The sequence below is a fragment of the Macaca thibetana genome, chromosome 15 (assembly GCF_024542745.1).
Source record: "Macaca thibetana thibetana isolate TM-01 chromosome 15, ASM2454274v1, whole genome shotgun sequence".
In the NCBI taxonomy this organism is placed as follows: domain Eukaryota; kingdom Metazoa; phylum Chordata; class Mammalia; order Primates; family Cercopithecidae; genus Macaca; species Macaca thibetana.
The window spans coordinates 89,540,110-89,566,882 of NC_065592.1; the positions used below are offsets into that span (position 1 = coordinate 89,540,110).

At 37.3% G+C, this 26,773-nt stretch overlaps 1 protein-coding gene across 4 annotated transcripts in view; it reads left to right on the forward strand.

The window, feature by feature from the left end:
- VPS13A (vacuolar protein sorting 13 homolog A) overlaps positions 1–26,773 on the forward strand; it is a 247,441-nt gene that overhangs the window by 4,288 nt on the left and 216,380 nt on the right. For all 4 annotated transcript variants that reach the window (XM_050761071.1, XM_050761072.1, XM_050761075.1 and 1 more), the window contains exons 2-3: positions 21,084–21,127; positions 22,815–22,857. In XM_050761071.1, coding sequence (XP_050617028.1) covers positions 21,084–21,127; positions 22,815–22,857 — 87 coding nt within the window. The remainder of the gene's footprint in view (positions 1–21,083; positions 21,128–22,814; positions 22,858–26,773) is intronic.

Here is a 26,773-nt window from a genome sequence, read left to right on the forward strand (position 1 = left end):
GAGATTACAGTGAGCTCTGATCATGCCACTGCATGCCAACCGAGGCAACAGACAGTGAGACTCTGTCTCAAAATAAAATAAAATGTCAGTGTTTTATTTGTAGAAATTGGTTATGTTTTGATAGATGAAACTTTAAATAATAGCTGGAGTTTTTTTTTAAAATATTCTTTGAGAATTTCAAAAGTAGTAATTTGACAAATTTGGAGGATTTTTAAAAAACATTGTTTGAAAATTTCTGTAATAGAAACTAGATGGCCAGACGTAGCGGCTCATGCCTGTAATCCCAGCACTTTGGGAGACTGAGGAGGATGGATCACTTCAGACCAGCCTGGCCAATGTGGTGAAACCTCACCTCTACTAAGAAAATAAGATCCAAAAATTAGCTGGGTACTGTGGCGCTCGCCTGTAATCCCAGCTACTCAGGAGATTGAGGAAGGAGAATTGCTTGAAGCTGGGAGACGTAGGTTGCAGTGAGCTAAGATAGCGCCACTACCTTCTAGCCTGGGTGACAGAGCGAGACCCTGCCTCAAAAAATAAAATAAAATAAAATAAAAATAAAAAGACAGAAACTAGATGCTGCATAGGAAAATTTTAAGATAATATTTTATGGTCTAACACAAAGGACCTATTGGTAGTTGTAAATGTGTGCTTTTGCTAGGCTTCTGTGTAATAATCCAGCAAATTTCAATATTAGCGTGTTAGTATAATAATATCAATTAGTATTCAGTCATTACTAATAATGGATGGTGATCTGAAAATTTGTTGCTGAGATGGATTCTTTGGAAATCAGAATGCATTTTCCCATGGAAGCATTCTTATATATGAATTATGAGTTTTCCAAAAACCTGCATTTAACTATAATGCAGCAGAAGAGTGCTGCGGTACTGGGTTCAATATAGTAAGTAGACTCACTGCTAGAAGAATCTGTCTGACAGGGAAAGAAAAAGGAATTGAGCTTCATTCCAGGACTAACTCTTGGCAAATTTTGATGTGGGTAAGGTATACTTTTTATACACTTCTATTTATAGTTCTCCCTTCCCATATATCATCTAGAGAGGTGGTAATATTTCATAGACTCATCTGAAATTTATCCTCCCACCTTTCTCAAGCAACGTAGCATTTCACATGTTTTCTTTTTCTTTTTCTTTTTTTTTTATTTTATTTGAGACGGAGTCTCGTTCTGTCACCCAGGTGGGAGTGCAGTGATGTGATCTCGGCTCACTGCAACCTCTGTCTCATAGCCTCAAGTGATTCTCCTGCCTCAGCCTCCCAAGTAGCTGGGATTAAAGGTGCCCACCACCATGCATGGCTAATTTTCGTATTTTTAGTAGGGACGGGGTTTCACCATGTCAACCAGGCTGGTCTCGAATGCCTGACCTCAAGTGTTCTGCCCGCCTTGACCTCCCAGAGTGCTGGGATTACAGGTGTGAGCCACAGCGTCTGGCCATGTCACATATTTTCTTTAAGAGCTAGGCTGCATCAGAATCAGCCATAGGTGCTTGTTATGAATACTAATTTTTGAACCTGCCCCCAGAGATTATAAATTATGTATCTGGAATAGGACATCAGAATCTTTTTTTAAACAAATGACACTGGGGACTGTGATGCACAGTTGGGTACATTTTAAGAGAACATTAAGGAGAAAAATATTAGAATTTTAAATAGACAAAAGCAGTAGTAAAGGTGGCTTGTGTGATAGAATTATCATTTGTAACACAGGAAGTACCTGTACTTTGTAGCCCCTTCTTAAGTTAGCCTCCTTTGTCACTATTTTGTTTGCTCCAAAATCATGATACTTGGACAAATTTGTAATTTTTTTTGATAATGCCTAACATCTTCATGTAACATTAGAAGTTCAGATTTCTTGTCTATTAACTAACATACATATTCTGTTTTTGAAATGTTAATCTCCCAGTTTTCCCTTTATAATAGAATCATGTGTTTAGTGGCCACTTAACTGCATATCCCCATTATACCAGAAGCAGTACAGGAAAATGAAGATTCAGTTAGGATACAGTTTTTTATTTTAAGGAGTCATTCTTCTGTGCCCAGAATACACTAGGGAGCCAAACAAATGATTCTTACAGTCTGGTGTTAATGACCAATTCTAATTCCTTACATATTGTTTTTGTATTTATGTTCTAAGATATTTTAATAGAACTTTAAAGACTATGAAACATTTTATTATGAAAAGTGTTATGAGATTTTATAGTACCTCTGCATATACCCATTATCTAGATTCTGTCATTAGTATTATGTATTAACAGGTTTATTGAGGTATAATTTACATCAGGTAAAATGTATGTTAAAGTCTACAATTTGATAAGTTTTAGTGTATATATGCATGCAGGTAACAATCATAACATGATAATGAACATATATATCATACCTTAAAGGTTCCTTGTGCCTTTTTGTAAACCACATCTTCTAACCCTCCTTGTCCCTTTTACCCTTCTTGTCCTCAGGTTTTTGCTGATTTGCTTTCTGTTACTGCATATTGAGATTTCTAGACTTGTATAAATGGGATTGTACAGTTTGTATTCTTTCAGTCTGGCTTATTTCAGCATAATTATTTTGAGATTCATCCATATAGTAGTACAATCAATAATTTATTCCTTTTTATTGCTGACCATAGCAAGTGGTGGTGAGGCTGTGGAAAAGCTGGAAATCTCTATTATATCTCTCCTGGGGATGTAAAATGTTACAACTTGGGAAAACAATTTGGCAATTTCTTTAAACATACATCTACCATATTATCAAGCCATTGCACTTCTGCATGTTTACCCAAGAGAAATGAAAGCATATGTTCATGCAAAGATTTGCACACAAATAAATGTTCATAGCAGCTTTATTTTTAATAGCCCCAAATGGGAAACAATCCAAGTATCCACCAACAGGTGATTGGATAAACTGGCATATCCGTATAATGGAATACCATTAATACTTAACCACACGTTTTGTCATATACCTATCCATCGATCATTTCTCTATCCATGCATCAATTCATATTATTAAATGTATTTCAGAGTAAGTTATAGAGATGAGTTCATTTCCTCCTAAATACTTTAGCATGTGTATCATTAATTAGAGTTTAGTATTTGCTTATTTTTTCCTTTTGAGGTAAAATGTACATAGAAGAAAATATGCAAATCTTAAGGTACATTGACTGAGTTTTGACAAATACATACACATGTGTAACTCAAACCCAGTCAAGATATAGAACATGACCATCACCCCAGAAAGTCTTTTTCCTGATCTTCCCTGATCTATTTCTACCCTTATCTTCAGAGGCAACAAATACTCTGAATTTTTTTTTTTTTCTGTCATACATACACATCTATTCCTGCTTTGCTGAGTGTTTTCTTTTCCTTCAAGAATGTTGGGGCCGGGCATGGTGGCTCATGCCTGTAATTTCAGCACTTTGGGAAGCTGAAGTGGCCAGATCAGTTGAGGCCAGGAGTTTGAGACCAGCCTTGCCAACATGGTGAGACCCTGTCTCTACTAAAAATACAAACATTAGCTGGGTATGGTAGCGGGCACCTGTAGTCCCAGCTACTTGGGAGGATGAGGCATGAGAATCGCTCGAACACAGTAGGTGGAGGTTGCAGTGAGCCGAGATTGTGCCACTGCACTCCGGCCTAGGTGACAGAGCAAGACTCCATCTCAAAACAACAAAAACAAAAGAATACTGGATTTTGTCAAATGTTTTTTTCTGCATCTATTACTATTATAGGATTTTTTTCTTCTTTAACCTGTTGGTGTGATAGATTACAGTGATTGATCTTTGAATGTTGAACTAGCCTTGCATACCTAGAATAAATCCCATTTGGTCATGATGTATGCATTTAGCCCTCAGTATCTTCAGGGGATTGGTTCCGAGACCTATGCAGATACCAAAGTCCGCAACAGGGGGGGCATGGAAGCTCTCCACCACCTTACTTTGCCCTGTCCATCTCTTTATCTGTATCCTTTGTAATATCCTTTATGATAAACTGTTAAAATATAAGTATTTCCCTGAGTTTTGTGAGTTATCCCAGCAAATTATCAAACCAAATTAAAAAGTTGTGCGAACCCTGATTTATAGCTGTTCAGTCAGAAGCACAGATCACAGCCTGGGGCTTGTGACTGGCATCTGAAGTGAGGAGCAGTCTTATGGAACTGAGCCCTTACCGTGTGGGTTATGACAGTATCTCTTTTGTCTTTTTCTTTTTCTTTTTTTTTGTGAGACAGAGTCTTGCTCTTTTGCCAGGCTGGAGTGCAGTGGTGCAATTTCGGCTCACTGCAACCTCCGCCTTTGAGGTTCAAGCGATTCTCCTGCCTCAGCCGAGTAGCTGGGACTACAGGCACCCGCCACCACACCAGGCTAATTTTTGTATTTTTGGTAGAGATGGAGTTTCACCACGTTGACCAGGATGGCCTCGATCTCTTGACCTTGTGAACCACCCGCCTTGGCCTCCCAAAGTGCTGGAATTACAGGCGTGAGCCACCGCGCCCAGCCGGATATAACACTATCTCTAGGTAGATAGTATCATTATTTAATTGAATTATAGTTGGTGTCTGTTCGAGAACTGTTTAGGGATGGTAGGGAAAAACTTCATACATCTGGTTACAGAAGGGTTCTGTGTTGAATGTGAGAGTAGAGAGAAAAAACTTTATTTTCCTTTGACAGTGTCATATTTATAGCTGTTTTCTGTTTGTTTTACTTGTTTCCGTTTTAAACAGTCTTCCCCTCCTCTTTTGCCGTCTCTGGTTTTAATTGATCTTTTGATATGATTTAATTTTTTTCTCCTGTCTTAGCATACCAATTATACTTCTTAATTTGTTTAAGTGGTTGTCTTACAGTTTGCGCTGTTCACCTAAAACTACTCCAAGTCCGCATCCAAATAACATTATAGGTCAGGCACAGTGGCTCACGTCTGTAATTCCAGCACTTTGGGGGACTGAGGCCAGCGGATCACTTAAGAAAAAAGTTCGAGACCTGCCTGATCAACATGGTGAAACCCTGTCTCTGCTAGAAATACAAAAAATTAGCTGGGCATGGTAATGTGGGCCTGTAGTCTCAGCTACTCAGGAGGCTGGGGTATGAGAATTGCGTGAACTGGGAGGCAGTGAACAGAGATTGTACCACTGCCCTCCAGCCTGGGCTGCAGTGTGAAACTCCGTCTCAAAAAAAAACAAAACCAAAAAAATCCCACTGTACTACTTCATGGAAAATGGAGGTAGTATACATAATACTCTGTCTTACAATAGAGTATACAGATTCCTCCCTTCTGCCCATTATAATATTGTTGTCATTATTTTCATTTATCCATAAGCTATAATAATCCAGTGAATTGCTGCTGTTAGTATTTTGGACATCATTTTTCTGTTAATTTAAGAATAAGGAAGAAAAGACTTAATTTACCTTCATCTCTTAATTCTCTAATGCTCCTGTAAATCTGAGTTTTTGGTTTAAATCATTTTCTTTCTTTCTGAAGAACTCCTTTATTTATGTTTATTTATTTTTATTTTTGAGATGGAGTCCCGCTCTGTTGCCCAGCCTGGAGTGCAGTGGCGTGATCTCCGGTTACTGCAACCTCCGCCTCCCGGGTTCAAGCAATTCTTCTGCCTCAGCCTCCTGAGTAGCTGGGACTACAGACGCACACCACCCTGCCCAGCTAATTTTTGTATTTTTAGTAGAGACGGTGTTTCACTATGGTGGCCGGGATGGTCTCGATCTCTTAACCTCATAATCTGCCCACCTGGGCCTCCCAAAGTGCTGGGATTACAGGTGTGAGCCACCACTCCTGGCCTGTCTTAACTATTTTAAGTGTACACGTCATGTAATAGGTACACTTACATTGTTGTGCAACCATCACCACCATTCATCTCCTGAATTCTTCATCTTGCAAAACTGAACCACCATACCCGTTAAGCAGTGACTACCCATTCCACCCTCTTCCTAGACCCCAGTAACCTTTATTCTACTTTTGATCTCTGTGAATTCGAATACTTGAAGTATAAGTGGAATTATACAGTGTTTGCCATTTGTTTTGCTTTCTTTTACTTAGCATGTATCCTCAAGGTGCATCCATGTTGTAGTAAATGTCAGAATTTCATAAATTTTCAGCCTAAATAGTATCCCATTGTATGTATATACTGCATTTTGTTTCTCCATTCATCTGTTGATGAAAAGTTGGGCAGCTTCCATCTTTTGGTTGTTGTGAATAATGGTGTTATGAACATGGACATTTTTCTTTGAGCTTAACTCTGCTGTCAGATTTTTGGGTTACATACCCAGAAGGAGATTTACTGGATCACATGATAATTCTATTATCAATTTTTTTGAGGAACCATCATACTACTTTCCATAGTGGCTGTACCATTTTACATTCCTACCAACAGTGTACAAGGGTCGCAATTTCTCCACATCCTTACCAACATGTATTTTCTCTTTTTTTGATAGTAGTTATCCGAATGGATATGAGGTGGTATCTTGTAGTTTTCATTTACATTTCTCTAGTTATTAATGTTGAACATCTTTTCATGGGCTTATTGACCATTTGTATATCTTAATTGGAGAAATATCTATTTAAGTCCTTTGTTCATCTTTTAATCAGGTTGTTTTTTGAGTTGTAAGAGTTTATATGTTTATATATATACTGTATACATATATAGTATATGTATGTATACATATGTGTGTATATAATTTACAAAGAAAAGAGGTTTAATTGGCTCATGGTTCTGTAAGCTGTACAGCTGTACACTGGAGCTAATATCCAGAGTGTGTGTGTGTATATATAGTGTATCTATATAGTGGGTATATATACATATATGTATGTATGTATACAGTATATATGTATATATGTATACATGCAGTATATATGTATATATGTAGACAGTGTAATATACACATATATGTAACATGCATACATATATACTGTATATATATACACACACATATTAGATATTAGCTCCTTATCAGATATATGATTTGCAAATATTTCCCATTTTGTGTGTTACCTTTTCTTCCTTTTTTTTCCCTGCTAACTTTTATTTCAGGTTCATGGGGTACATGTGCAGGTTTGTTGTGTGGGTAAATTGTGTGTCACTAGGGTTTGATGTATAAATTATTTTGTCACCCAGATAGAGCATATAGTACCCGATAGATAGTTTTTTGATCCTCATCCTCCCCACACCCTCCACCCTCAAGTAGGCCTCGGTGTTTGTTGTTTCCTTGTGTCCATGTGTACTGGATAGAGTTTGAATACATGTCCCCACCAAGTCTCATATTTAATTGTAATCCCCATTGTTGGAGGTGGGGACTGGTGGGAGCTGGATAGAATTTGAATACATGTCCCCACCAAGTCTCATATTTAATTGTAATCCCCATTGTTGGAGGTGGGGACTGGTGGGAGCTGGATAGAGTTTGAATACCTGTCCCCACCAAGTCTCATATTTAATTGTAATCCCCATTGTTAGGAGGTGGGGACTGGTGGGAGACAGTTGGGTCATGGGAGTGGATCTTTCATGGCTTGGTGCTGTCCTTGCAGTAGTTCTTGCAAGATCTGGTTAAGTGTGTGACACCTCCCTGTGCACTCCCCCTCTTGCTCCTGCTGTGGCCATGTGACATTCTGGCCCCCCTTTTGCCTTCTGTCATGATTGAAAGCTTCCTGCGTCCTTCCCAGCATCTGGGCAGATAGATGCTGGTGCCATGCTTCCTGTACAGCTTGCAGAACCATGAGCCAGTTAAACCTCTTTTCTTTGTAAATTACCCAGGCTCAGGTATTTCTTTATAGCAACACAACAATGGACTAACACAGTACTTCAAGGTTTAACACCCTCTTGTAAGTGAGAATATGCGATATTTGGTTTTCTTTTCCTGTGATAACTCTCTTAGGATAATGGTCTCCAGTGGCATCCATGTTGCTGCAAAGGACATAATTTTGTTCCTTTTTATGGCTGTGTGGTAGTCCATCGTGAATATATACTGTGTTTTCTTTATCCAGTCCATTGTTGACAGACATTTATTTTGATTCTGTGTCTTTGCTATTGTGAGGTAGTGCTGTGATGAACATACGCATGCATGTGTCCTTATGGTAGGACAGTTTACAGTCCTTTGGGTATATACCCAGTAATGGGATTGCTGGTTATAATGGTAGTTCTTAATTCTTTGGTAGTTCTTAGTTCTTAAATCTCCAAACTACATTCCAAAGTGGCTGAACTAATTTACATTCCCACCAGCAGTGTGTAAGTGTTCCCTTTTCTCTGCAACCTCATCAGCATCTGTTATTTTTGACTTTTTAGTAATAGCCATTCTGACTGGTGTAGGATGGTATCTCATTGCTTTTCATTTGCTTTCCTCTAATGATTAGTGATGTTGAGGTTTTTTTTTTTTTTTGCCGTGTTTCTTGGCCACGTGTGTCTTTTGAGAGGTGTCTGTTCATGTCCATTGCCCATTTTTTAAATGGGGTTGTTTTTTGCCTGTTCATTTAAGTTCCTAATTGATTCTGGATAATTAGACCTTTGTTGGATGTATAGCTTGCAAATATTTCCTCCCATTTTGTAGGTCATGTGTTTACTCTGTGGACAGTTTCATTTTCTGTGCAAGAGCTCTTTAGTTTTAATTGGGTCCCACTTGCCAATTTTGTGTTTTTTTGCAGTTCTGGAATTTTCATCATGAAATCTTTGCCAGGGCTTATGTCCAGCGTGGTATTCCCTAAGTTTTCTTCTAGGGTTTTTATAGTTTTAGGTTACATTTAAGTCTTTAACCTGTCTTGAGTTGATTTTTGTATATGGTGAAAGGTAGGATCCAGTTTCAGTCTTACGCATATGGCTGGCCGTTATCCCCACACCATTTATTGAATAGGGAGTCCTTTTCTCATTGCTTGTCAGTTTTGTTAAAATCAGATGGTTGTAGGTGTCTGACTTTATTTCTGGGTTCTCTAACATGTTCCATTGGTCTACATTTCTGTTTTTTATCAGTGCCATGTTGTTTTGGTTATTGTAGCCTTGTAGTATAGTTTGAAGTCAGGTAGTGTGATGCCTCAGGCTTTGTTCTTTTTGTTTAGGGTTGCTTTGGCTATTCAAGCTCTTTTTTTGGGCCCATATGATTTTTAAAATAGTTTTTTCTAATTCTGTGAGAAATAACATTGGCAGTTTGATAGGAATAGCACTGAATCTGTAAATTGCTTTGGGCAGTATGGACATTTTAACAATTTTGATTCTTCCTGTCTATGTGAATGGAATGTTTTTCCATTTGTTTGTGTTGTCTCTGATTTCTTTGAGCAGTGTTTTGTAATTCTCATTGTAGAGATCTTTTACCTCTCTGGTTAGCTCAATTCCTAGGCATTTTATTCTTTTTGTGGCTATTGTGAATGGGATTGAATTCTTGATTTGGCTCTCAGCTTGGATGTTATTGGTATATGGAAATACTACTGATTTTTGTACGTTGATTTTGTATCCTGAAACTTGGCTGAAGTTATTAGTTCTAGGAACCTATGGGCAGAGACTGTGGAGTTTTCTAGGTATAAAATCATATCGTCTGCAAACAGGGATGATTTGACTTCCTCTTTTCCTATTTGGATGCCTTTTATTTCTTTCTCTTTCCTGATTGCTCTGGCTAGGACTTCCAGAACTATGTTGAATAGGAGTAAGTAGTGATCATTATGTTGTCCTGGTTCTCAAGGGGAATGCTTCCAACTTTTGCCCATTCAGTGTGATGTTAGCTGTGGGTTTTTCATAGATGGCTCTTATTATTTCCAGATATATTCCTTTGATGCTTAGTCTTTTGAGGTTTTTTAACATGAAGGGATGTTGAATTTTATCAAAAGTCTTTCCTGAATCTATCAAGATGATCATGTGGTTTTTGTTGTTAGTTCTGTTTATAATGAATCACACTTATTGATTTGTGTATCTTGAACCAACGTTGCATACCAGGAATAAAGTCTACTTGATCATGGTAGATGCTGGATTTGGTTTACTGTTTTGTTGAAGATTTTTGCATTTGTGCATTTGTGTTAATCAGGGATATTGGCCTGAAGTGTCCTGTTTTTGTTATGTCTCTGCCAGGTTTTGTTATCAGAATGATGCTGGCCTCATAAAATAAAATTAATTAGAGAGGGCCTTCTCGATTTTTTGGAATAGTTTCAATAGGATTGATACCAGCTCTTCTTTATATGTCCGATAGAATTTGGTTATGAATCCGTCTGGTCCAGGGCTTTTTCTGGTTGGTAGACATTTTATACAATTTCAGAACTCATTCTTGGTCTGTTCAGCTATTCAGTTTCTTCCTGGTTCAATCTTGGGAAGCTGTATGTTTCCAGGAATTCATCCATTTCTTGTAGATTTTCTAGTTTGTGTGCATAGAGATGTTCATAAAAGCCTTTAAGGATTTTTTTTGTATTTCTCTGGGTCAGTGGTAATGTCCCCTTTGCCATTTCTAATTGTATTTATTTGGATCTCCTCTCTCTCTGCTTTTTCTTTGTTAGTCAGGCTGGCAATCTATCTTATGTATTCTTTCAAGGAACTTTTGTATTTTTTTTGTTCAGTTCAACTCTAATTTTGGTTATTTCTTTTCTGTGGCTAGCTTTGGGGTTTTTTTGGGGTTTGCTCATTTTTTAGTTCCTTTAGGCATGATGTTAGTTGTTAACTTTAAATCTTTCTAACATTTTGATGTGGGCATTTAGCACTATAAACTTTCCTCTTAAGACTATGTTAACTGTGTCCCAGAGATTCTGGTATATTGTATCTTTGTTTTCATTAGTTTCAAATAATTCCTTTGTGTTTTTTTGTTTTTTTTTTTTGAGCCAGGGTCTTGCCCTGTTGCCAAGGCTGGAGTGGAGTGGCATGAACACGGCTCACTGCAGCCTCAACCTTCCAGGCTCAAGCAATCCTCCCACCTCTCAGCCTCCTGAGTAGCTGGGACTACAGGTGTGCACTCCCACACCTGGCTAATTTTTTTGTGTGTGTTTTGCAGAGCCAATGTTTCACCATGTTGGCCAGGCTGGTCTGAACTCCTGGGCTCAAGCGATCCCCGCACCTAAGCCTTGCAAAGTACTGGGATTACAGGCATGAGCCACCGTGCCTGGCCCAAAGAATTTCTTGATTTCAGCGAAATTAGGATTCCATTGTTTACCCAAAAGTCATTCAGGAGCAATTTAATTTCCATGGAATTGTATGGTTTTGAGAGATCTTCTTGGTATTGATATCTATTTTTATTACACTGTCATCTTGAGAACATGGTTGGTATGATGGTATGATTGTGGGATTTTTAATTTGTTGAGAATTGCTTTATGGTTGAGCATGTGGTTGATTTTAGATAGGTGCCATGTGCATATGAGAATGATGTATATTCTGTTTTTGTTGGGTGAGGTGTTCTGTAGCACTCATGTCCATTTGGTGAAGTGTTGACTTGAAGTCTGTTTAATACTGTCAGTGGATTATTGAAGTCTCCCACTTTTATTTTGTGGTTGTGTAAGTCTCCGTAGGTCTCTGAGAGCTTGTTTTATGAATCTAGATGCTCTAGTGTTGGGTATATACATATTTAGGATAGTTAAGTCTTCTTGTTGAATTGAACCTTTTATCATTTTGTAACGCCCTTCTTTGTCCTTTATGATTGTTGTTGGTTTCAAGTCTGTTTTGTCTGAAATAAGTTACCCATACCTGCTCTTTTTTGTTTTCCATTAGCTTGATAAATCTTTCTTATTCCTTTACTTTGAGCCTGTGGGTGGCATTGCATATGAAATGTGTTTCATAAAGACAACATACAGTTGGTTCTTGGTTCTTTATATGAATTGTCGTTCTGTGCCTTTGAAGTGGGATGTTTAGCCTGTTTACATTCAAGATGAATATTGGCATGTGCAGATTTCATCCTGTCATCGTGTTGTTAGCTGGTCATTATGTAGACTTGATTGTATAGTTGCTTTATAGGGTTAGTGGTCTCTGTATTTAGGTGTGTTTCTGTGGGGGCCAGTAACGGTCTTTCATTTCCATGGTTAGCACTCCCTTAAGGACCTCTTAAAAGGCAAGTCTGGTGGCAGTGAGTTTACTTAGCATTTACTTGTCTGAAAAGGATTTTATTTCTCCTTCACTTATGAAGCTTAGTTTGGTTGGATATGATATTTTGGTTGGAATTTCTTTGCTTTAAGGATGCTGAATTAGGTCCCCAATCTCTTCTGGCTTGTAGGATTTCTGCTGAAGGGTCTGATGTTAGCCTGATGGGGTTCCCTTTGTAGTAGACCTGCCTCTTATCTCTAGCTCCTTTTAATATTTTTTCTTTCACATTGACCTTGGAGAATCTGATGATTATGTGTCTTGGGGATGGTCATCTTGCATAGTATCTTGCAGGCTTTCTATGAATTTCCTGAATTTTCATGTCAACCTCTCTAGCTAGGATGGGGAAATTTTTGTGGACAGTATCCTCAAATATGTTTTCCAAGTTGCTTGTTTTCTCTTCCTCTCTTTCAGGGACAACAGTGAGTTATAGATTTGATCTTTTCACATAATCTCATGTTTTTGGGAGATTTTTTCCATTAAAAAGTTAATTTTCCCTTATTTTTGTCTTACTTGGAGAACCAGTCTTCAAGTTCTTGAGATTCCTTCCTCAGCTTAATCTGTTCTGCTGTTAACACTTCCAATGATATTGTGAAGTTCTTGTAGTGGGTTTTTTAGCGCTGTCAGATCAGTTTGGTTGTTTCTTAAAATGACTTTCGTTTTTCAGCTCTTGACTCATTTTACTGGATTCCTTAAATTCCTTGGATTGGGTTTCTCCTGAATTTCAGTATCTTCTGAATTTTATGCCCATCATTTCAGTCTGGTTAAGAACCATCGCTAGGCTGGGTGCAGTGGCTCACACCTGTAATCCAAGCAGTTTGGTAGGCTGAGGCGGGTGGATCACTTGAGGTCAGGCGTTCAAGACCAGCCTGGCCAACATGGTGAAACCCCGTCTCTAATTAAAATATAGAAATTAGCTGGGTGTGGTGGTGGGCACCTGTAATCCCAGTTACCCAGGAAGCTGAGGCAGGAGAATCACTTGAACCTGGAAGGTGGAGGTTGCAGTGAGCCGCAATTGTGCCACTGTACTCCAGCTTAGGCGACAGAGCAAAACTCTGTCTTTAAAAAAGTAAATAAATAAAATAAGAACCATTGCTGGGGAGCTACTGCAGTCATTTTAAGGTAAGAAGACACTCAGGCTTATAGAGTTACTAGAGTTCTTGCCCTAGTTCTTTTTCATCTCTGCGGGCTGATGTTCCTTTAATCTCTCCAGTTGCTATCCTTTGGATGAGGCTTTTTGCTTTTATGTTCTTGGATGCCCTGAGGGTTTGACTGTAATGTACATTGAGTTTAGTTGACTGGCATAGTTTCTTGATGATTTCTGGGTGCCAAGGCTCAGCTCAGCACTCCTGGCTTGCATGCTATAACCCTGGTGTGTTAGGACTAGGCACATGGCTTTGTTCTCTGTCCCCTCGAGGTTAAGCACCTCTTGCACTTGTGGGGCCAAGGTGTTCCTGGTCTGCTGGGCAGCAACACTCTGATGGTGGGGCCGGCAAAAGTGCTTGGTTGGGGCAGTGGCAGTGGGGTGTGAGGCCTGCACATGCTTTGGAAAAGCTGTGGGGGGGAGGCTGTGGGTAACTGTGTCCTGGCAAAACAGTGGGGGGAAACTGTGGGTGGGCGCATGCTGATGGAGGCCCATGTGCAAGTACTTTCTGATGGTTAGCTGGGGCTTGCCAGCAAAGGAGCTATAGTGGTGGCTGCCGGGAAGTGCTGTGGTTGGGCATCAGCATATGTTCCAATTAGATGTGTCCAGGCAGGGACTGTGGAACAGGCCGGCAGCCAGGGATGGGGGGCGGGGGGCACTCAAATCAGACAATCCCTGTCCCATGGGCAAGATAGTCCTGTTCTGTCCAAGTCCAATAGTCAACAAAGACCAAAGCTACCTAGAGATGTGTGGTGAGCTTTGGGAGATGGACATTCCTGGCCATGCTCCACTGCAGCCATTCTCACACCAGGCCCTCTGGTCTCCATGCAGACTGGAGTCCTGTTTCTGCCAAGTTCCCAAGCAGCTGTCTTTGCAACCTCAAATGTCTGTGGGAGTCATGGAGCCTCCTTCAGCTAGGATTCTAGAGGTCCATGGCAAGAATAGGCTACTCCATGCCTGTTTAACTCATCCTTTCCCCAGGAGCATTTGGGGTCAGAATGAGTCATGGTGCTCGGGGAAGTCCCTGTAGGGTTCCCAACTTTCTTCTCCTTCAGCCCAGTATCTGCATCCTCCTTCTGTCCGCTCTCGGTGCCTTCCTTCCAAAGATCTGCTCAGAGTGTGCTGGTCTTTTTGCTGACTCTGTGTCTGCTTGGCCACCCTGACTCTTCTGTGTTGTCTGTTCATCGTATATCATGTCATGTGAGGAATAAAAGTTTTAACATTTGATGAAGTCCAGTTCACCTATTTTTTTTTCTTTTGTTGCCTATGCTTTTGGTGTCACATCCAAGAAATCATTGCAAAATGCGGTGTTGTAGAACTTTCCCCTATGCTTTATTCTAAGTTTTATAGTTTTAGGTTTTACATTTAGCTCTTAGATCCGTTTTGAGTTAATTTTTGAACATGATATAAGGTTCTAGTTTCATTCTTTTGCTTGTGGATGTTGTGGATTTCAACTTTTGTTGAAAAGTTGTTGAAAATACTGTCCTTTTCAAATTGAATATCCTTGGCATCCTTGAAGACAATTATTTGACTATATATGTGAGATCTTATTTTTGAGCTTTCTGTTCTGTACCACAGCTCTATGTGTCTGTACCACACTGTTTTGATTAATGTGGCTTTTAGTAAGTTTTAAAATCAGAAAGTGTGAGACTTGTAAGCTTCTTCCCCTTTTTCAAGATTGTTTTAGATATTTAGGATTCCTTGAGAGTTGATGTGGATATAAGTGTTGGATTTTTCCAGGATTCTGATATGGATTGCAAATAATTTATAGATTGTTTAGGGTACTGGTAGTATTGACATTTTAACAGTATTAAGTGTCCCAATCCATGAACATGGGATGTCTTAACATTTCTTTCTTTCTTTACTATCTTTCAGCAACATTTTATGGCCTTCACTGTATGCATCATTAGTTTCTTTGGTTAAGTTTACTCCTTAACACTTTTATTATTTGTGTTGCTGTTGTAAATAGAATTGTTTTCTTATTTCTTTTTTGTATTGTTCTATGTTAGTTTATAGATACTGATTTTTTGGTGTTGATTTTTATATCAAGAAACATTCCTTAATTCTAACAGTTTGGTGGAATATTTAGGTTTTTCTACATATAAATTCATGCCATCTGCGAACAGAGATACTTTTACTTTTTCCTTCCCATTTTGGATACCTTTTATTTCTTTTTAATGCCAAATTGCTATGGATAGGTCTTCCAGTGAGTGACAAACGTGGACATCTTTATCTTGTTCCTGATCTTAGAGAAAATATTTCAGTCTTTCAGTATTGAGAATGTTAGCTGTGGGCTGTTTATACATGACCTTTATTGTGTTGAGGTAGTTTCCTTTTATTTGCTTTTTTTTTTTTTTGAGTGTTTTTTAATCATGAAAATGTTCTGAACTTTTTCAAATCCTTTTCTGCATTGAGATGATTGTGTTTTTTTCCTTCATTTTGTTAACGTGGAATATTATGTTGATTTTTTTGTATGTTGAATCATTCTTGTATTCTGGAAATAAATACTATTGGGTTATATTATATATTCCTTTTAAGATGCTATTGAATTTTGTTTGCTAGTATTTTGTTGAGGATTTTTGCGTCAATATTCATTAAGGATATTGGTCTGTAGCTTTCTTGTAGTCTCTGTCAGGCTTTGGTATCAGAGTAATGTCTGCCTGACAGGATGAGTTTGGAAGTGTTCCCTTCTCTTCAATTTTTTGGAAGAGTTTGAGGCGGATTGGTGTTAATTCTTGTTTTAAATGTTTGGTAGAATTCGCCAGTAAAACCATTTGGTCCTAGGCTTTTTTTGTTGTGATTTTTAGGATTTTTTGATTACTGATTCAGTTTCCTTAATGGTTATAGGTATGTTCAGAGAATCTGTTTTATCAAGATTCAGTCTTAGTATGTTGTGTATTTCTAGGAATTCATTCGTTTTTATAGTTTATCTAATTTTTTGTTCGTAGTACTTTCATAATCCTTATTTCTGTAAAATAGATAGTAATATCTCTGTCATTTCTGATTTTAGTTATTTGACTTTCCTCTCTTTTTTTCCTTAGTCAAACTAGTTAAAGCCTTATCAATTTTATTGATTCTTTTTTTTTTTTTTTTTTTTTGAGACGGAGTCTCGCTCTGTCACCCAGGCTGGAGTGCAGTGGTGCGATCTCAGCTCACTGGAAGCTCCATCTCCCAGGTTCATGCCATTCTTCTGCCTCAGCCTCCCGAGTGGCTGGGACTACAGGCGCCCGCCACCACGCCCGGCTAATTTTTTGGATTTTTAGTAGAGATGGAGTTTTCACCGTGTTAGTCAGGATGGTCTCAATCTCCTGACCTCATGATCCACCCGCCTTGGCCTCACAGAGTGCTGGCATTACATAGGCATGAGCCACCGTGCCCAGCCTATTGATCTTTTTAGAAAACGAATGGTCGGTGGCCAGGTGCAGTGGCTCACGCCTGTAATCCTAGCGTTTTGGAAGGCTGAGGCGGGTGGATCACCTGAGGTCAGCAGTTTGAGACCAGCTTGGCCAACATGACAAAACCCCGTCTCTACTAAAAATACAAAAATTAGCTGGGCATGGTGGCAGGCCCCTGTAATCCCAGCTACTCAGGAGGCTGAGGCAGGAGAATCGCTGATTCCAGGAGACGGAGGTTGCAGTGAGCCAAGATCGTGCCACTGCACTCCAGCCTGGGTGGCACAGCAAGACTCCGTCTCAAAAAAAAAAAAAAAAAGAAAAGAAAACTAATGCTTGTTTTTTTTTTTTTTTTTTTTTTTTTAATTTTTTTTCCATTCTCTTTCACTTATCTTTGCTCTAATGTTTATTATATTCTCCCTTTTGCTAGGTTTGGACTTTGTATTTTTTTCCCTATTAAGGAATAGATTTAGGTTATTGATTTGTGATGTTTTTTCTTTTTAAACATAAGCATTTACAGCTTTATGTTCCCTTCTAGCACTGCTTTTGCTGTATCATACTAATTATGATGGTACAGTCTGTTTTTATTTTCATCTCAAGATATTTTCTAATTTTTCTTGAGATTACCTTTTTGACCCATTTCTTGTTTAAGAGTGCTTAATTTCCATACATTTGTGCATTGTTCTGTTTTCATCTGTTATTTATTTCCTTATTTATTTTATTTATTATTATTAGAAAAGATACCCTGCATGATGTCAGTCTTCTATAATTTTACAATTTTGTTTTTAATTGACATGTATTAATTGTGCATATTTATTGGGTACAGGATGATATTTCAATACATGTCTACATTGTATAAAAATCAAATTGGTATTTGGAATATCCATCACCTTATACATTTATCATTTCCTTGTGAGGACATTCAAAATCCTCCTTCTAGGTATGTTAAAACATGCAATACAGTATTGTTAATTGTAGTCACTCTGCTGTGCAATAGAACACCAGAACTTATTCTTCCCTTCTTACTGTAACTTTGTTCTCATTGACCCATCTTTACCTATTTCCCCTCTCGCCAATATTCCCCAGCCTCTGGCAACCACTATTCTATACACTACTTCTATGATGTCAACTTTTTTAGATTTCACATTGGTGAGTGAGATCATGCAGTATTTGTATTTCTGTGCCTGGCTTATTTCCCTTAGCATTATGTCCTCCAGGAGCATCTGTGTTCCCGCAAAGGACAAGATTTTATTCTTTTTCTTTTTAATGGGGAATAGTATTTCATTATGTGTGTGTGTGTGTGTGTGTGTATCACATTTTCTTTACCAGTGCATCTGTTGGTAGACACTTGATTGATTTCATATCTTGGCTTTTGTGAAAAGTGCTGCAATAAACATAAAGTGCAGGTTTCTTTTCAACAAACTGATTTTATTTCTTTGGGATATTTATACATTAGTGGGATTGATGGATCATATGGTAATTTTATTTTTAAATTTTTTGAAGAACTTCTGTACTGTGTTTTATAATGGCTGTACTAATTTATATTCCCAAAAACAGTGTGTAAGAGTTTCCCTTTCTCCACAGTCACACCAGCATTTGTTATTTTTTTGTCTTTTTGATGATAGCCATTCTAATAGATTGAGGTAATATCTTCTTGTGGTTTTGATTTTTATTATCTGATGATTGGTGATGTTGAGCCTTTTCTCATATATATACCTGTTGACCATTTGTATGTTTTCTCTTTACAAAAATGTTGACACTTGTTTTGTGACCTCACATATATCCTGAAGAATGTCCCATGTGCACTTGAGAAAAATGTGTATTCTGCTATTGTTGGGTAAAGTGTTCTGTCTATGTCTTTTGATCCAGTTGGTCAATAGTGTTATGTCCTATTTTTCCTTATTATCTTCTGTGTGTTTGTTCCATCCATTACTGAAAGTGGGGTATTGAAGCCTTCTACTATTAATATAGTACTATCTATTTCTCTCTTCAATTCTGTCAGTGTTTGCTTCATATGTTTTGCTGGTCTGATGTTTGGTGCATACATGTTTATAATTGTTACATCTTTTTAGTGAAGTGTTGGTTTTATCATTATATAATGCCCTTCTTTGTTTTTTGTAACAGATTTTGACTTAAAGTTTATATGTCTAATATTAGTATATAGGCTGAATATACCTTATCTGAAATGCTTGAAGTGATTTGGATTTTGAATTTTTTTTCCTTCAGATTTTAGAATATGTACATATACATAATGAGATATCTTGGGGATGAGACCCAAGTCTAACACAAAATTCATTTATGTTTCAAATATACATTGTACACATAGCCCAAAGATAATTTTATACCATATTTTGAATAATTTTCTGCATGAAACAAAGCTTATGTACCTTCAACCATCAGAAAGGAAAGGTGTCACTATCTCAGCCACCGGTGTAGACAGTCTGTGGTCGTTTGGCATCATCATTATTCCTGACTGAATTTATATGCTGATAAGCAATCATTTTCTTACATTGTTCACACATAAGTTCTTAACAGTAAGAAATATGAGGTACCATTAATTCAGTGAAAATATAATGTGTTTAGGGTGAGTAAGCAGCACAGTAGGGAATATCTGTATCCACTGTTAAACAGCAGCAACAACAAACAGTGGCAGGCAGGCTTTCAGTCTCCACCTACAATGCTGTGTTTTGATTAAAAGGTAACTGTAGAATGTACTTTTTTTTTTTTTTTTTTTAAAGTGAGAAGAAACATTAGAAGCAGTTGAGGGGCCAGGAATTGGATCCTCAAGGGATGAGGAGGCATTTTGCTAGATGGCTTTTTAAAATGTTTCCTCCAGAACCATCTGCCTCACTAACTGTTTTTTTGTCTGAGAAGTCTCTGATTTTATAAACTGTCATAATTTCTTGTTCTGTTATGAAGGCATGCTGCTCCAGTCCTTTAATAAGCCCATCACACATTTTCACCACGTGGTCTATAGATACCTTTTTGCATTGGTAACATCATCATCTTCATCTTCATCATCCACTTGTGGTATCGTGTCAGCACTGAGAAAGTTTCCGATTTTGGAGTTTTGGTTTAGTGATGCCCAGGTTATGTAGGTACCTTTGCTCTTTTGGTTATTTTTGCATGGGTTTACTTTTTTTGTTTCTTTGCTTTTAACCTATGAGTGTTCTTAGAGCCAAAGTGAGTTTCCTGTAGACCACGTACTTTTATTTTCTCTCTCTCTCTCTCCCTCTCCCTCTCTCTCTTTCTCTCTCTCTCGCTCTCTCTCTATTTATTTCGAGATGGCATCTCACTGTTGCCCAGGCTGGAGTGCAATGGCGTGATGTCGGCTCACCGCAACCTCCACCTCCTTGGTTCAAGTGATTCTCCTGCCTCAGCCTCCCAAGTAGCTGGGATTACAGACATGCACCACCACACCTGGCTAATTTTGTACTTTTAGTAGAGATGGGATTTCACCATTTTGGTCAGGCTGGCCTCGAACTCCTGACTTCATGTGATCCACCTGCCTCAGCCTCCCAAAGTGCTAGGATTACAGACGTGAACCACTGCTCCCGGCCAGGATCCTGTTTGTTTTAATCCATTCTGCCAATCTGTCTTTTTATGGGGGAGTTAAGCCATTTATATTTCAAGTGGTTACAGATAGGGAAGGACTTAGTATTGCCATTTTGCTAATTACTTTCTATATGTCTTACAGCATTTCTCCTTTCTGTTTTACTGCCTTTCCTTTGGTTTAATTTTTTGTTGCAAATTTGATTCCATTTGTGTTTAATTAACTAATAACATAATTAATGTTATCATCATAGCAATGAGGTGTCGCTATGTTGCCCAAGCTGGACTTCTAGGCTTATGTGATCCTCCCACCTCAGCTTCCTCAAGTAGCTGGGACTGCACGTGCCTGCCACCATGCCTGGGTGACTTTTGTGTTTGTTCTAAAGATATTTTCTTTGTGGTTACGATGGGATTACATGTAACATCCTAGTGTTATAGCAGTGTATTTTAAACTTTGGTTAATCCCATTTTGCAATTGTCTTATAGTTCTTGGACATTCTGTTCTATTATTTTTCTCATTTTCTTTTTTTATTGGCTTTGAATTGGGAAGTCTTTATTTCTGTATCTTGGGGCTCACTGATTTTGCATTAAATAATTTTTTCCCAATGGTTTATTGCAAGTATATTTAAATGTAGTTTACTTTTTGCATATTAATCTTGTATCATGCTACTTTGTTAGACTCATGTTATTTGTGTAATTCTAATTAAAATGTTGTATATGTTAACATTGAGCTACAATTGCAGAGGTCAAAAGTTACAGTAAGTGAAGATTTGGTTAAGCATACTCTCTTAGACTATGTAGGAGAATGAAGGTGAGATAATAAGATTATAGTTAGATTTTATTATCTGTTATGCACATTATTTATGTATTTTTCCTGAGTATGACAGGAATGAAGCATACTTATTAACTTTTTAAAATGAAAAATATTTGATTGTTTGAATCTTTTTTTTAATCTCTTTTAGGAGCTGTGGCCCTCAAGAATCTTCAAATTAAAGAAAATGCCCTGGTAGGTTTTGACTATGAAAAATTTGTAAAGTTATTGCATTTAATTATGTATACTTCTTCCTGATTCAGTTTGCCACCTTCAGTTATTTAAATTTGAGAAAGTTTTTTGTAAATAATTTTTGCAAAATGCAAATTTTGCAATATGGAGTTTTACTCTCCTTCAAAGCACAAATGGACAGTGTGATTTTTTTCCTATTTAAAAATAAATATTGTTTTAGGCTGGGCATGGTGGCTCACACCTATAATCCCAGCACTTTGGGAGGCCAAGGCAGGTGATTATTTGAGGTCAATAGTTCGAGACTAGCCTGGCCAACATGGTGAAACCCTGTCTACTGAAAATGAAAAAAGCTTTGCCAGGCATGGTGGCGGATGCCAGTAATCCCAGCTGCTAGGGAGGATGAGGCAGGAGAATCGCTTGAACCTGGGAGGTGGAGGTTGTAGTGAGTAGAGATCGTGCTGCTGTACTGCAGCCTGGCCGACAGAGTGAGACTGTGTCTCAAAACCAAACAAAACAAAAACAAACGTACCAAAAATACAGATGTTTTTATTTTGAATTTTTAACTTGTTTTCTGATTTTTTTTTTTTTTAAGACAGGCTCATGCTCTGTCACCCCAGGCTGCAGTTCAGTGGTGTGATGATAGCTTACTGTAGCCTTCAGCTCCCAGGCTCAAGGTGTCTTCCCCCATCAGCCTCCTGAGTAGCTGAAAAGTTTTTAATTTGGTAAAGACTGGTTCATTTATTCTTTTAATTGCTTGTGCTCTTATTGTCATATCCAAGAAGTCATTACCGAATCTAATGTCATGAAGATTTTCCCTTAGGTTTTCTTCTAAGAGTTTTATAGTTTTAGCTCTTAGGTTTAGATCTTTGATCCATTTTGAGTTAATTTTTGTATATGGTATAGGATAAGGGTTCAGTTTCATGTTTTTGCGAGCGGATATCTAGTTTTCCTGGCACCATTTATTTAAAAGACTGTCCTTTGAATGGGGAGAATGTTTTGAAAGTATTTTTTACAAAATGTGTATTTTGCAAAATAGAGTTTTAATCTCCCTAAAAGCATAAAAGGGCATTGTAATTGCCACTTCTTTTTCTTTTTTTTTTTTTTTTTTTTTTTTTTTTTTGAGACGGAGTCTTGCTCTGTCGCCCAGGCTGGAGTGCAGTGGCGCGATCTCGGCTCACTGCAAGCTCCGCCTCCCGGGTTCACGCCATTCTCCTGCCTCAGCCTCCCGAGTAGCTGGGACTACAGGCGCCCACAACCGCGCCTGGCTAATTTTTTGTATTTTTAGTAGAGACGGGGTTTCACCGTGGTCTCGATCTCCTGACCTTGTGATCCGCCCGCCTCGGCCTCCCAAAGTGCTGGGATTACAGGCGTGAGCCACCGCGCCCGGCTTCTTTTTCTTAAAATAATATAAAATTGGTAATGATTTGATATGAGTAGATTTTGTGGTCATTTTTACTGTAGACCTTTATCCCCAATTATTATAAAAAGAGCAGCTTCCCTGAATTTTATGAATTTGATAATAATATCGCAATTATATCTTTATAGATGTAAATAAATGTTGATGGTAAGGAAATGCATAAGTTTATTAAAAAAATCCCTTGAAATAATTTTTGGAAGTAAACAATATTCATTTGTGTTGTTAAACTCTGTATCTACTAATGTTTTGTATATATATAAATTTTTTCTGTAGAGTCAACTGGATGTACCATTTAAAGTTAAAGTTGGTCACATAGGTAAGCCATATTTATTACTGGGATATCCTCCTTCCTGGACATGCAGCCAGAATAATTTGCCTGATATCTCTGTTATGTGATATTTTTCATGTTTCTGAGCATCAATTAAAAATAATTATGTGTTTTTGTCTCAGTCGAGCTTCGTTGTGCAACTTAAAAATATTGTTCGATTCATATATCTCTTGCCTAGTATTTGATAACCTAATACATTACATATCTCTTTAGGTGGTAAATTGAGTTAATTCAAAGGATTACCTCTAATGGACAGCTTAGCTGTTTCAGTTTCCTAGGTTTCTGACTAGTTACCACTGCTATGTTTTGATTAATGTTGGATATGTTGTGTAAAGAATAGGTTCTGGGTCATCCAGGCTCTGTGACTAGGGGCCAATTTGAAAACTAATTTCTGCTCTGCAAGTTTTTGTATGTTTTCAGAAAATACTCTGCTTTTTCTTGTTTGGTATTATTTTTACCAGTGTTTACTGTTTATATCATAAATATACTGGTTGAGCAGTAAATGGTTGGAATTTGAGGTTTTAACAGGTTTAATAAAAACTTGTCTGTCATGTTTCTTGTGTTACAGTTTTACTGGTTTAAATATTGTGCAAGATAATAGTGTCTTTAATTGGGACTTTGAGATATTTTTGTTATACAGATAGTTTTTGTAGTAGGATGTATACATTGTTATTGAAGCTATACGGTTGTCGCTTGGGGAACAAAGTATTTTGAAAGCTTACCTAAATTACATGATAAAGGTCTTCATAATTATGTGTACTTATGGTTGGTATTAGACTGCATACCATAGAAAGCTTTCATCATCATATGTTACTGACAGTAGAATTCTATCCTCTCTGCCCCTACCTTTTAAAGACTATTTAGCATGAGTAAGAGGGGGAGAATGTCACCCATTTTTATCTACTTAACATTTTAATTTTTTCATATTTCTGATTATTTACGTGTGTACATTTTAAATACTTACAAGTTTGTACGTATTGAAATACTTGTAATTATGCTATTTTCACAATTTTATAATTTTTTTTATTAGCATGTAAAAAGGATTTCTCATAATCTGAGTTGATTTGATCTCATGTATTCTGTACCATAATAATCCAGTGCATGCATATTTGGATATTGTAGAATGATTTTATTTTTCCATTGGTACAAAAATATTACAATACATATTTTTATATAACTTTTAAACTTTTACCAAAGGTCATTGAATTTTACAGTGATGATTATTATATTTCAGTGTATGTAAATTTAACCTCAATTCAAGAACAGTCAAAAAAATATATCAATAAAGTAGATAGACCTGTTTTCCTTAGAATCTGCCTGCCTTCTCTTTTCTTGCCTAATTTTGTTTAAAAATGATAATAAGGTAATTTTCAATGATAATATAAGATAGTAGAAAGTACACTGAACTTAACCCAAGATAATTTTGAGAATCATTTAAAGTGTTGTGTACCTCTATCATAGCACCTGTCTTTTAAAACTATCACTATTTTTCCCCCCTTCTACTAGACATCGAGTTTCTTGAGAAGTAGGTTTAATTTTTAGTGTATCCTCACCATTTAGCACATTACCTGGCATATATATTAGGGGCACAATTTGTTGTATGAAAGTAGTACATGTTTCCAAATGAATGATACAGTAGCACAATCAGTTTTATAGGAATGTATTGTCCCCTTGCTATTATTAGGTATTGATCTTTCAAAGTTTTCCTCATTTAGAATGCAGAATTACAGGTCTATCAGCTATAAATACACATGTACATATTATAAAAGAGGTTGTCTTCTGTGGAAGGCTTTTGGAATTACATCTGTATATTTTTCGAAATTTGCCAAATTTTCTACAAGGAGTCTACATTTTATAAGAGAAGGAAGAAAAGGTTGGTTGGTTTGTTTTTTGAGACAGCGTCTCGCTCTGTTGCCCAGGCTGGAGTGCAGTGGTGCGATCTTGGCTCATTGCAGCCTATGCCTTCCTGGCTCAAGTAACCCTCCCACCTCAGCCCCGGAGTAGCTGGGACTGCAGGTGTATGCCACCATGCCTGGCTGAGTTTTGTATTTTTTTAGAGATAGGGTTTTGCCATGTTGCCCAGGCTCATCTTGAACTCCTGGACTCGAGTGATCCTCCTACCACAGCCCACCAAAGGGCTGGAATTACCAATGTGAGCCACTGCACCTGGTCAAGTTTGACTTTTAAAAAAAAAGATTTGGTGGTGAAAATGGCACACTGTTAATATGCGTTTATTATTTATACAGTTTTGTCATTGCTCTTTGTCCTTTTGTTCATTTACTGTTTTTGAAGTATTACTGTATATATTTTAAGCAGTCTGTTGGTACATTTATAAATAAACTAACCGTGTCAAATTTGTTACAGTTTTTTTCCCAGTCTGATTTCATTTTGGTTATATTTTTGGCCTGTACAGAAATTTGAAATGATCACCATGTTCTCTGATTTAAAAACTTAGAAAGTTATTCCCGTTTTAGAAATCAGATAGTTTAGAGGCTGGGCAGGGTAGCTGATACCCGTAATCCCAGTACTTTACGAGGCAGAGGCAAAAGGATTGCTTGAGGCCAGGAGTTTGAGACAAGTCTGGGCAAAATAGTGAGACTCTGACTCCACAAAAAATATAAAAAAGAAATCAGAGAGTTCGTTTTTCTCTGAAGTGATATTGTATGATGAAATCTTTTTCTCAGTTTGAAGTTTTCTAAACACGGAGTTTATGAAGTATCATGAGATGGATCTAAGTGGATTTAAAAAAATTTCCCAATCACTAACCAGTTTTAGCAACATTGTATATTTAATAATCTATTCCTTACACAATTATGGCAACTGTTTATAAATCTAGACACTCATACCATTTAAACAATTTTAAAATATTTTAAAACTCTGTATTACGAAAATATTCTCAAGATACAAAACTAGAGTGAGTAGTTTAAGAAACCCCATACATAGTGTTTTTGTAGTTCCTTATGCTTTTGTAACCCTTATGCTTAAAAAAAAAATTCGTTGCTATTTGATTGTCTTAGGCTGTTTTCATTAGTTTGCATAATTTTCAGATATTACCCAGAATGTTTTATTATTACTATATGTGTAGTTTTTCACATATATAGTTTATATGTATGATTATTACCATATGTGTATATAAAAATTCCTGTACATACGTACATATATATGTATGTAACACACATACACATAATGAAAAATATATATGCACACACTTATTTAAAGTATATAATCTACCTTTTATTGGGGGGAGTTAAAGGTCTCACTCTATCACCCAGGCTGGAGTGCGGTGGCATGATCATGCCTCACTGTAGCCCCGACCTCCTGAGCTCAAGATCCTCTCACCTCAGCCTCCCAAGTAGCTGGGACTACAGGCACACACCGTCATGCTTGAAGAATTTTTTTAGTTTTTATTCATAGAGACAGGGTTTCGCCATGTTGCTTAGGCTGGTCTTAGAACTCCTGGGTTCAAGTAATCCATCTGCCTTAGGCTCCCAAAGTGCTAGGATTCCAGGTGTTAGCCACCGCGCCTGGCCTAACCTACCATCTTAAAGCATTAAAAAAATATATATATGAAGGTTTAGAGTAAGGATTGGGGAAATTCAAAGTTATGATATTAACGATTGTTGATTAAGGGAAGAATATTGGTTTGTTTATGGTACAGAGAACTGCAAATAGAAGCTTGTATAAATATTTCGAATATAATCTAGGTTTTCCACCAATACTGGTATAAATACAATAATTTCACATCATTACAACAAACACTTGTTGTTTTTGGTTGTAAAATAGCTTTCAATAAAGTGATTAAGCAGATCTCTTCTAATATCTGACAGAAAATAGACTAACCCTAAATGTAGGTTGAATGAGTAATATTTTTTGTCCCTTTTTTTTTCTTTTCAAAAAAATGTAG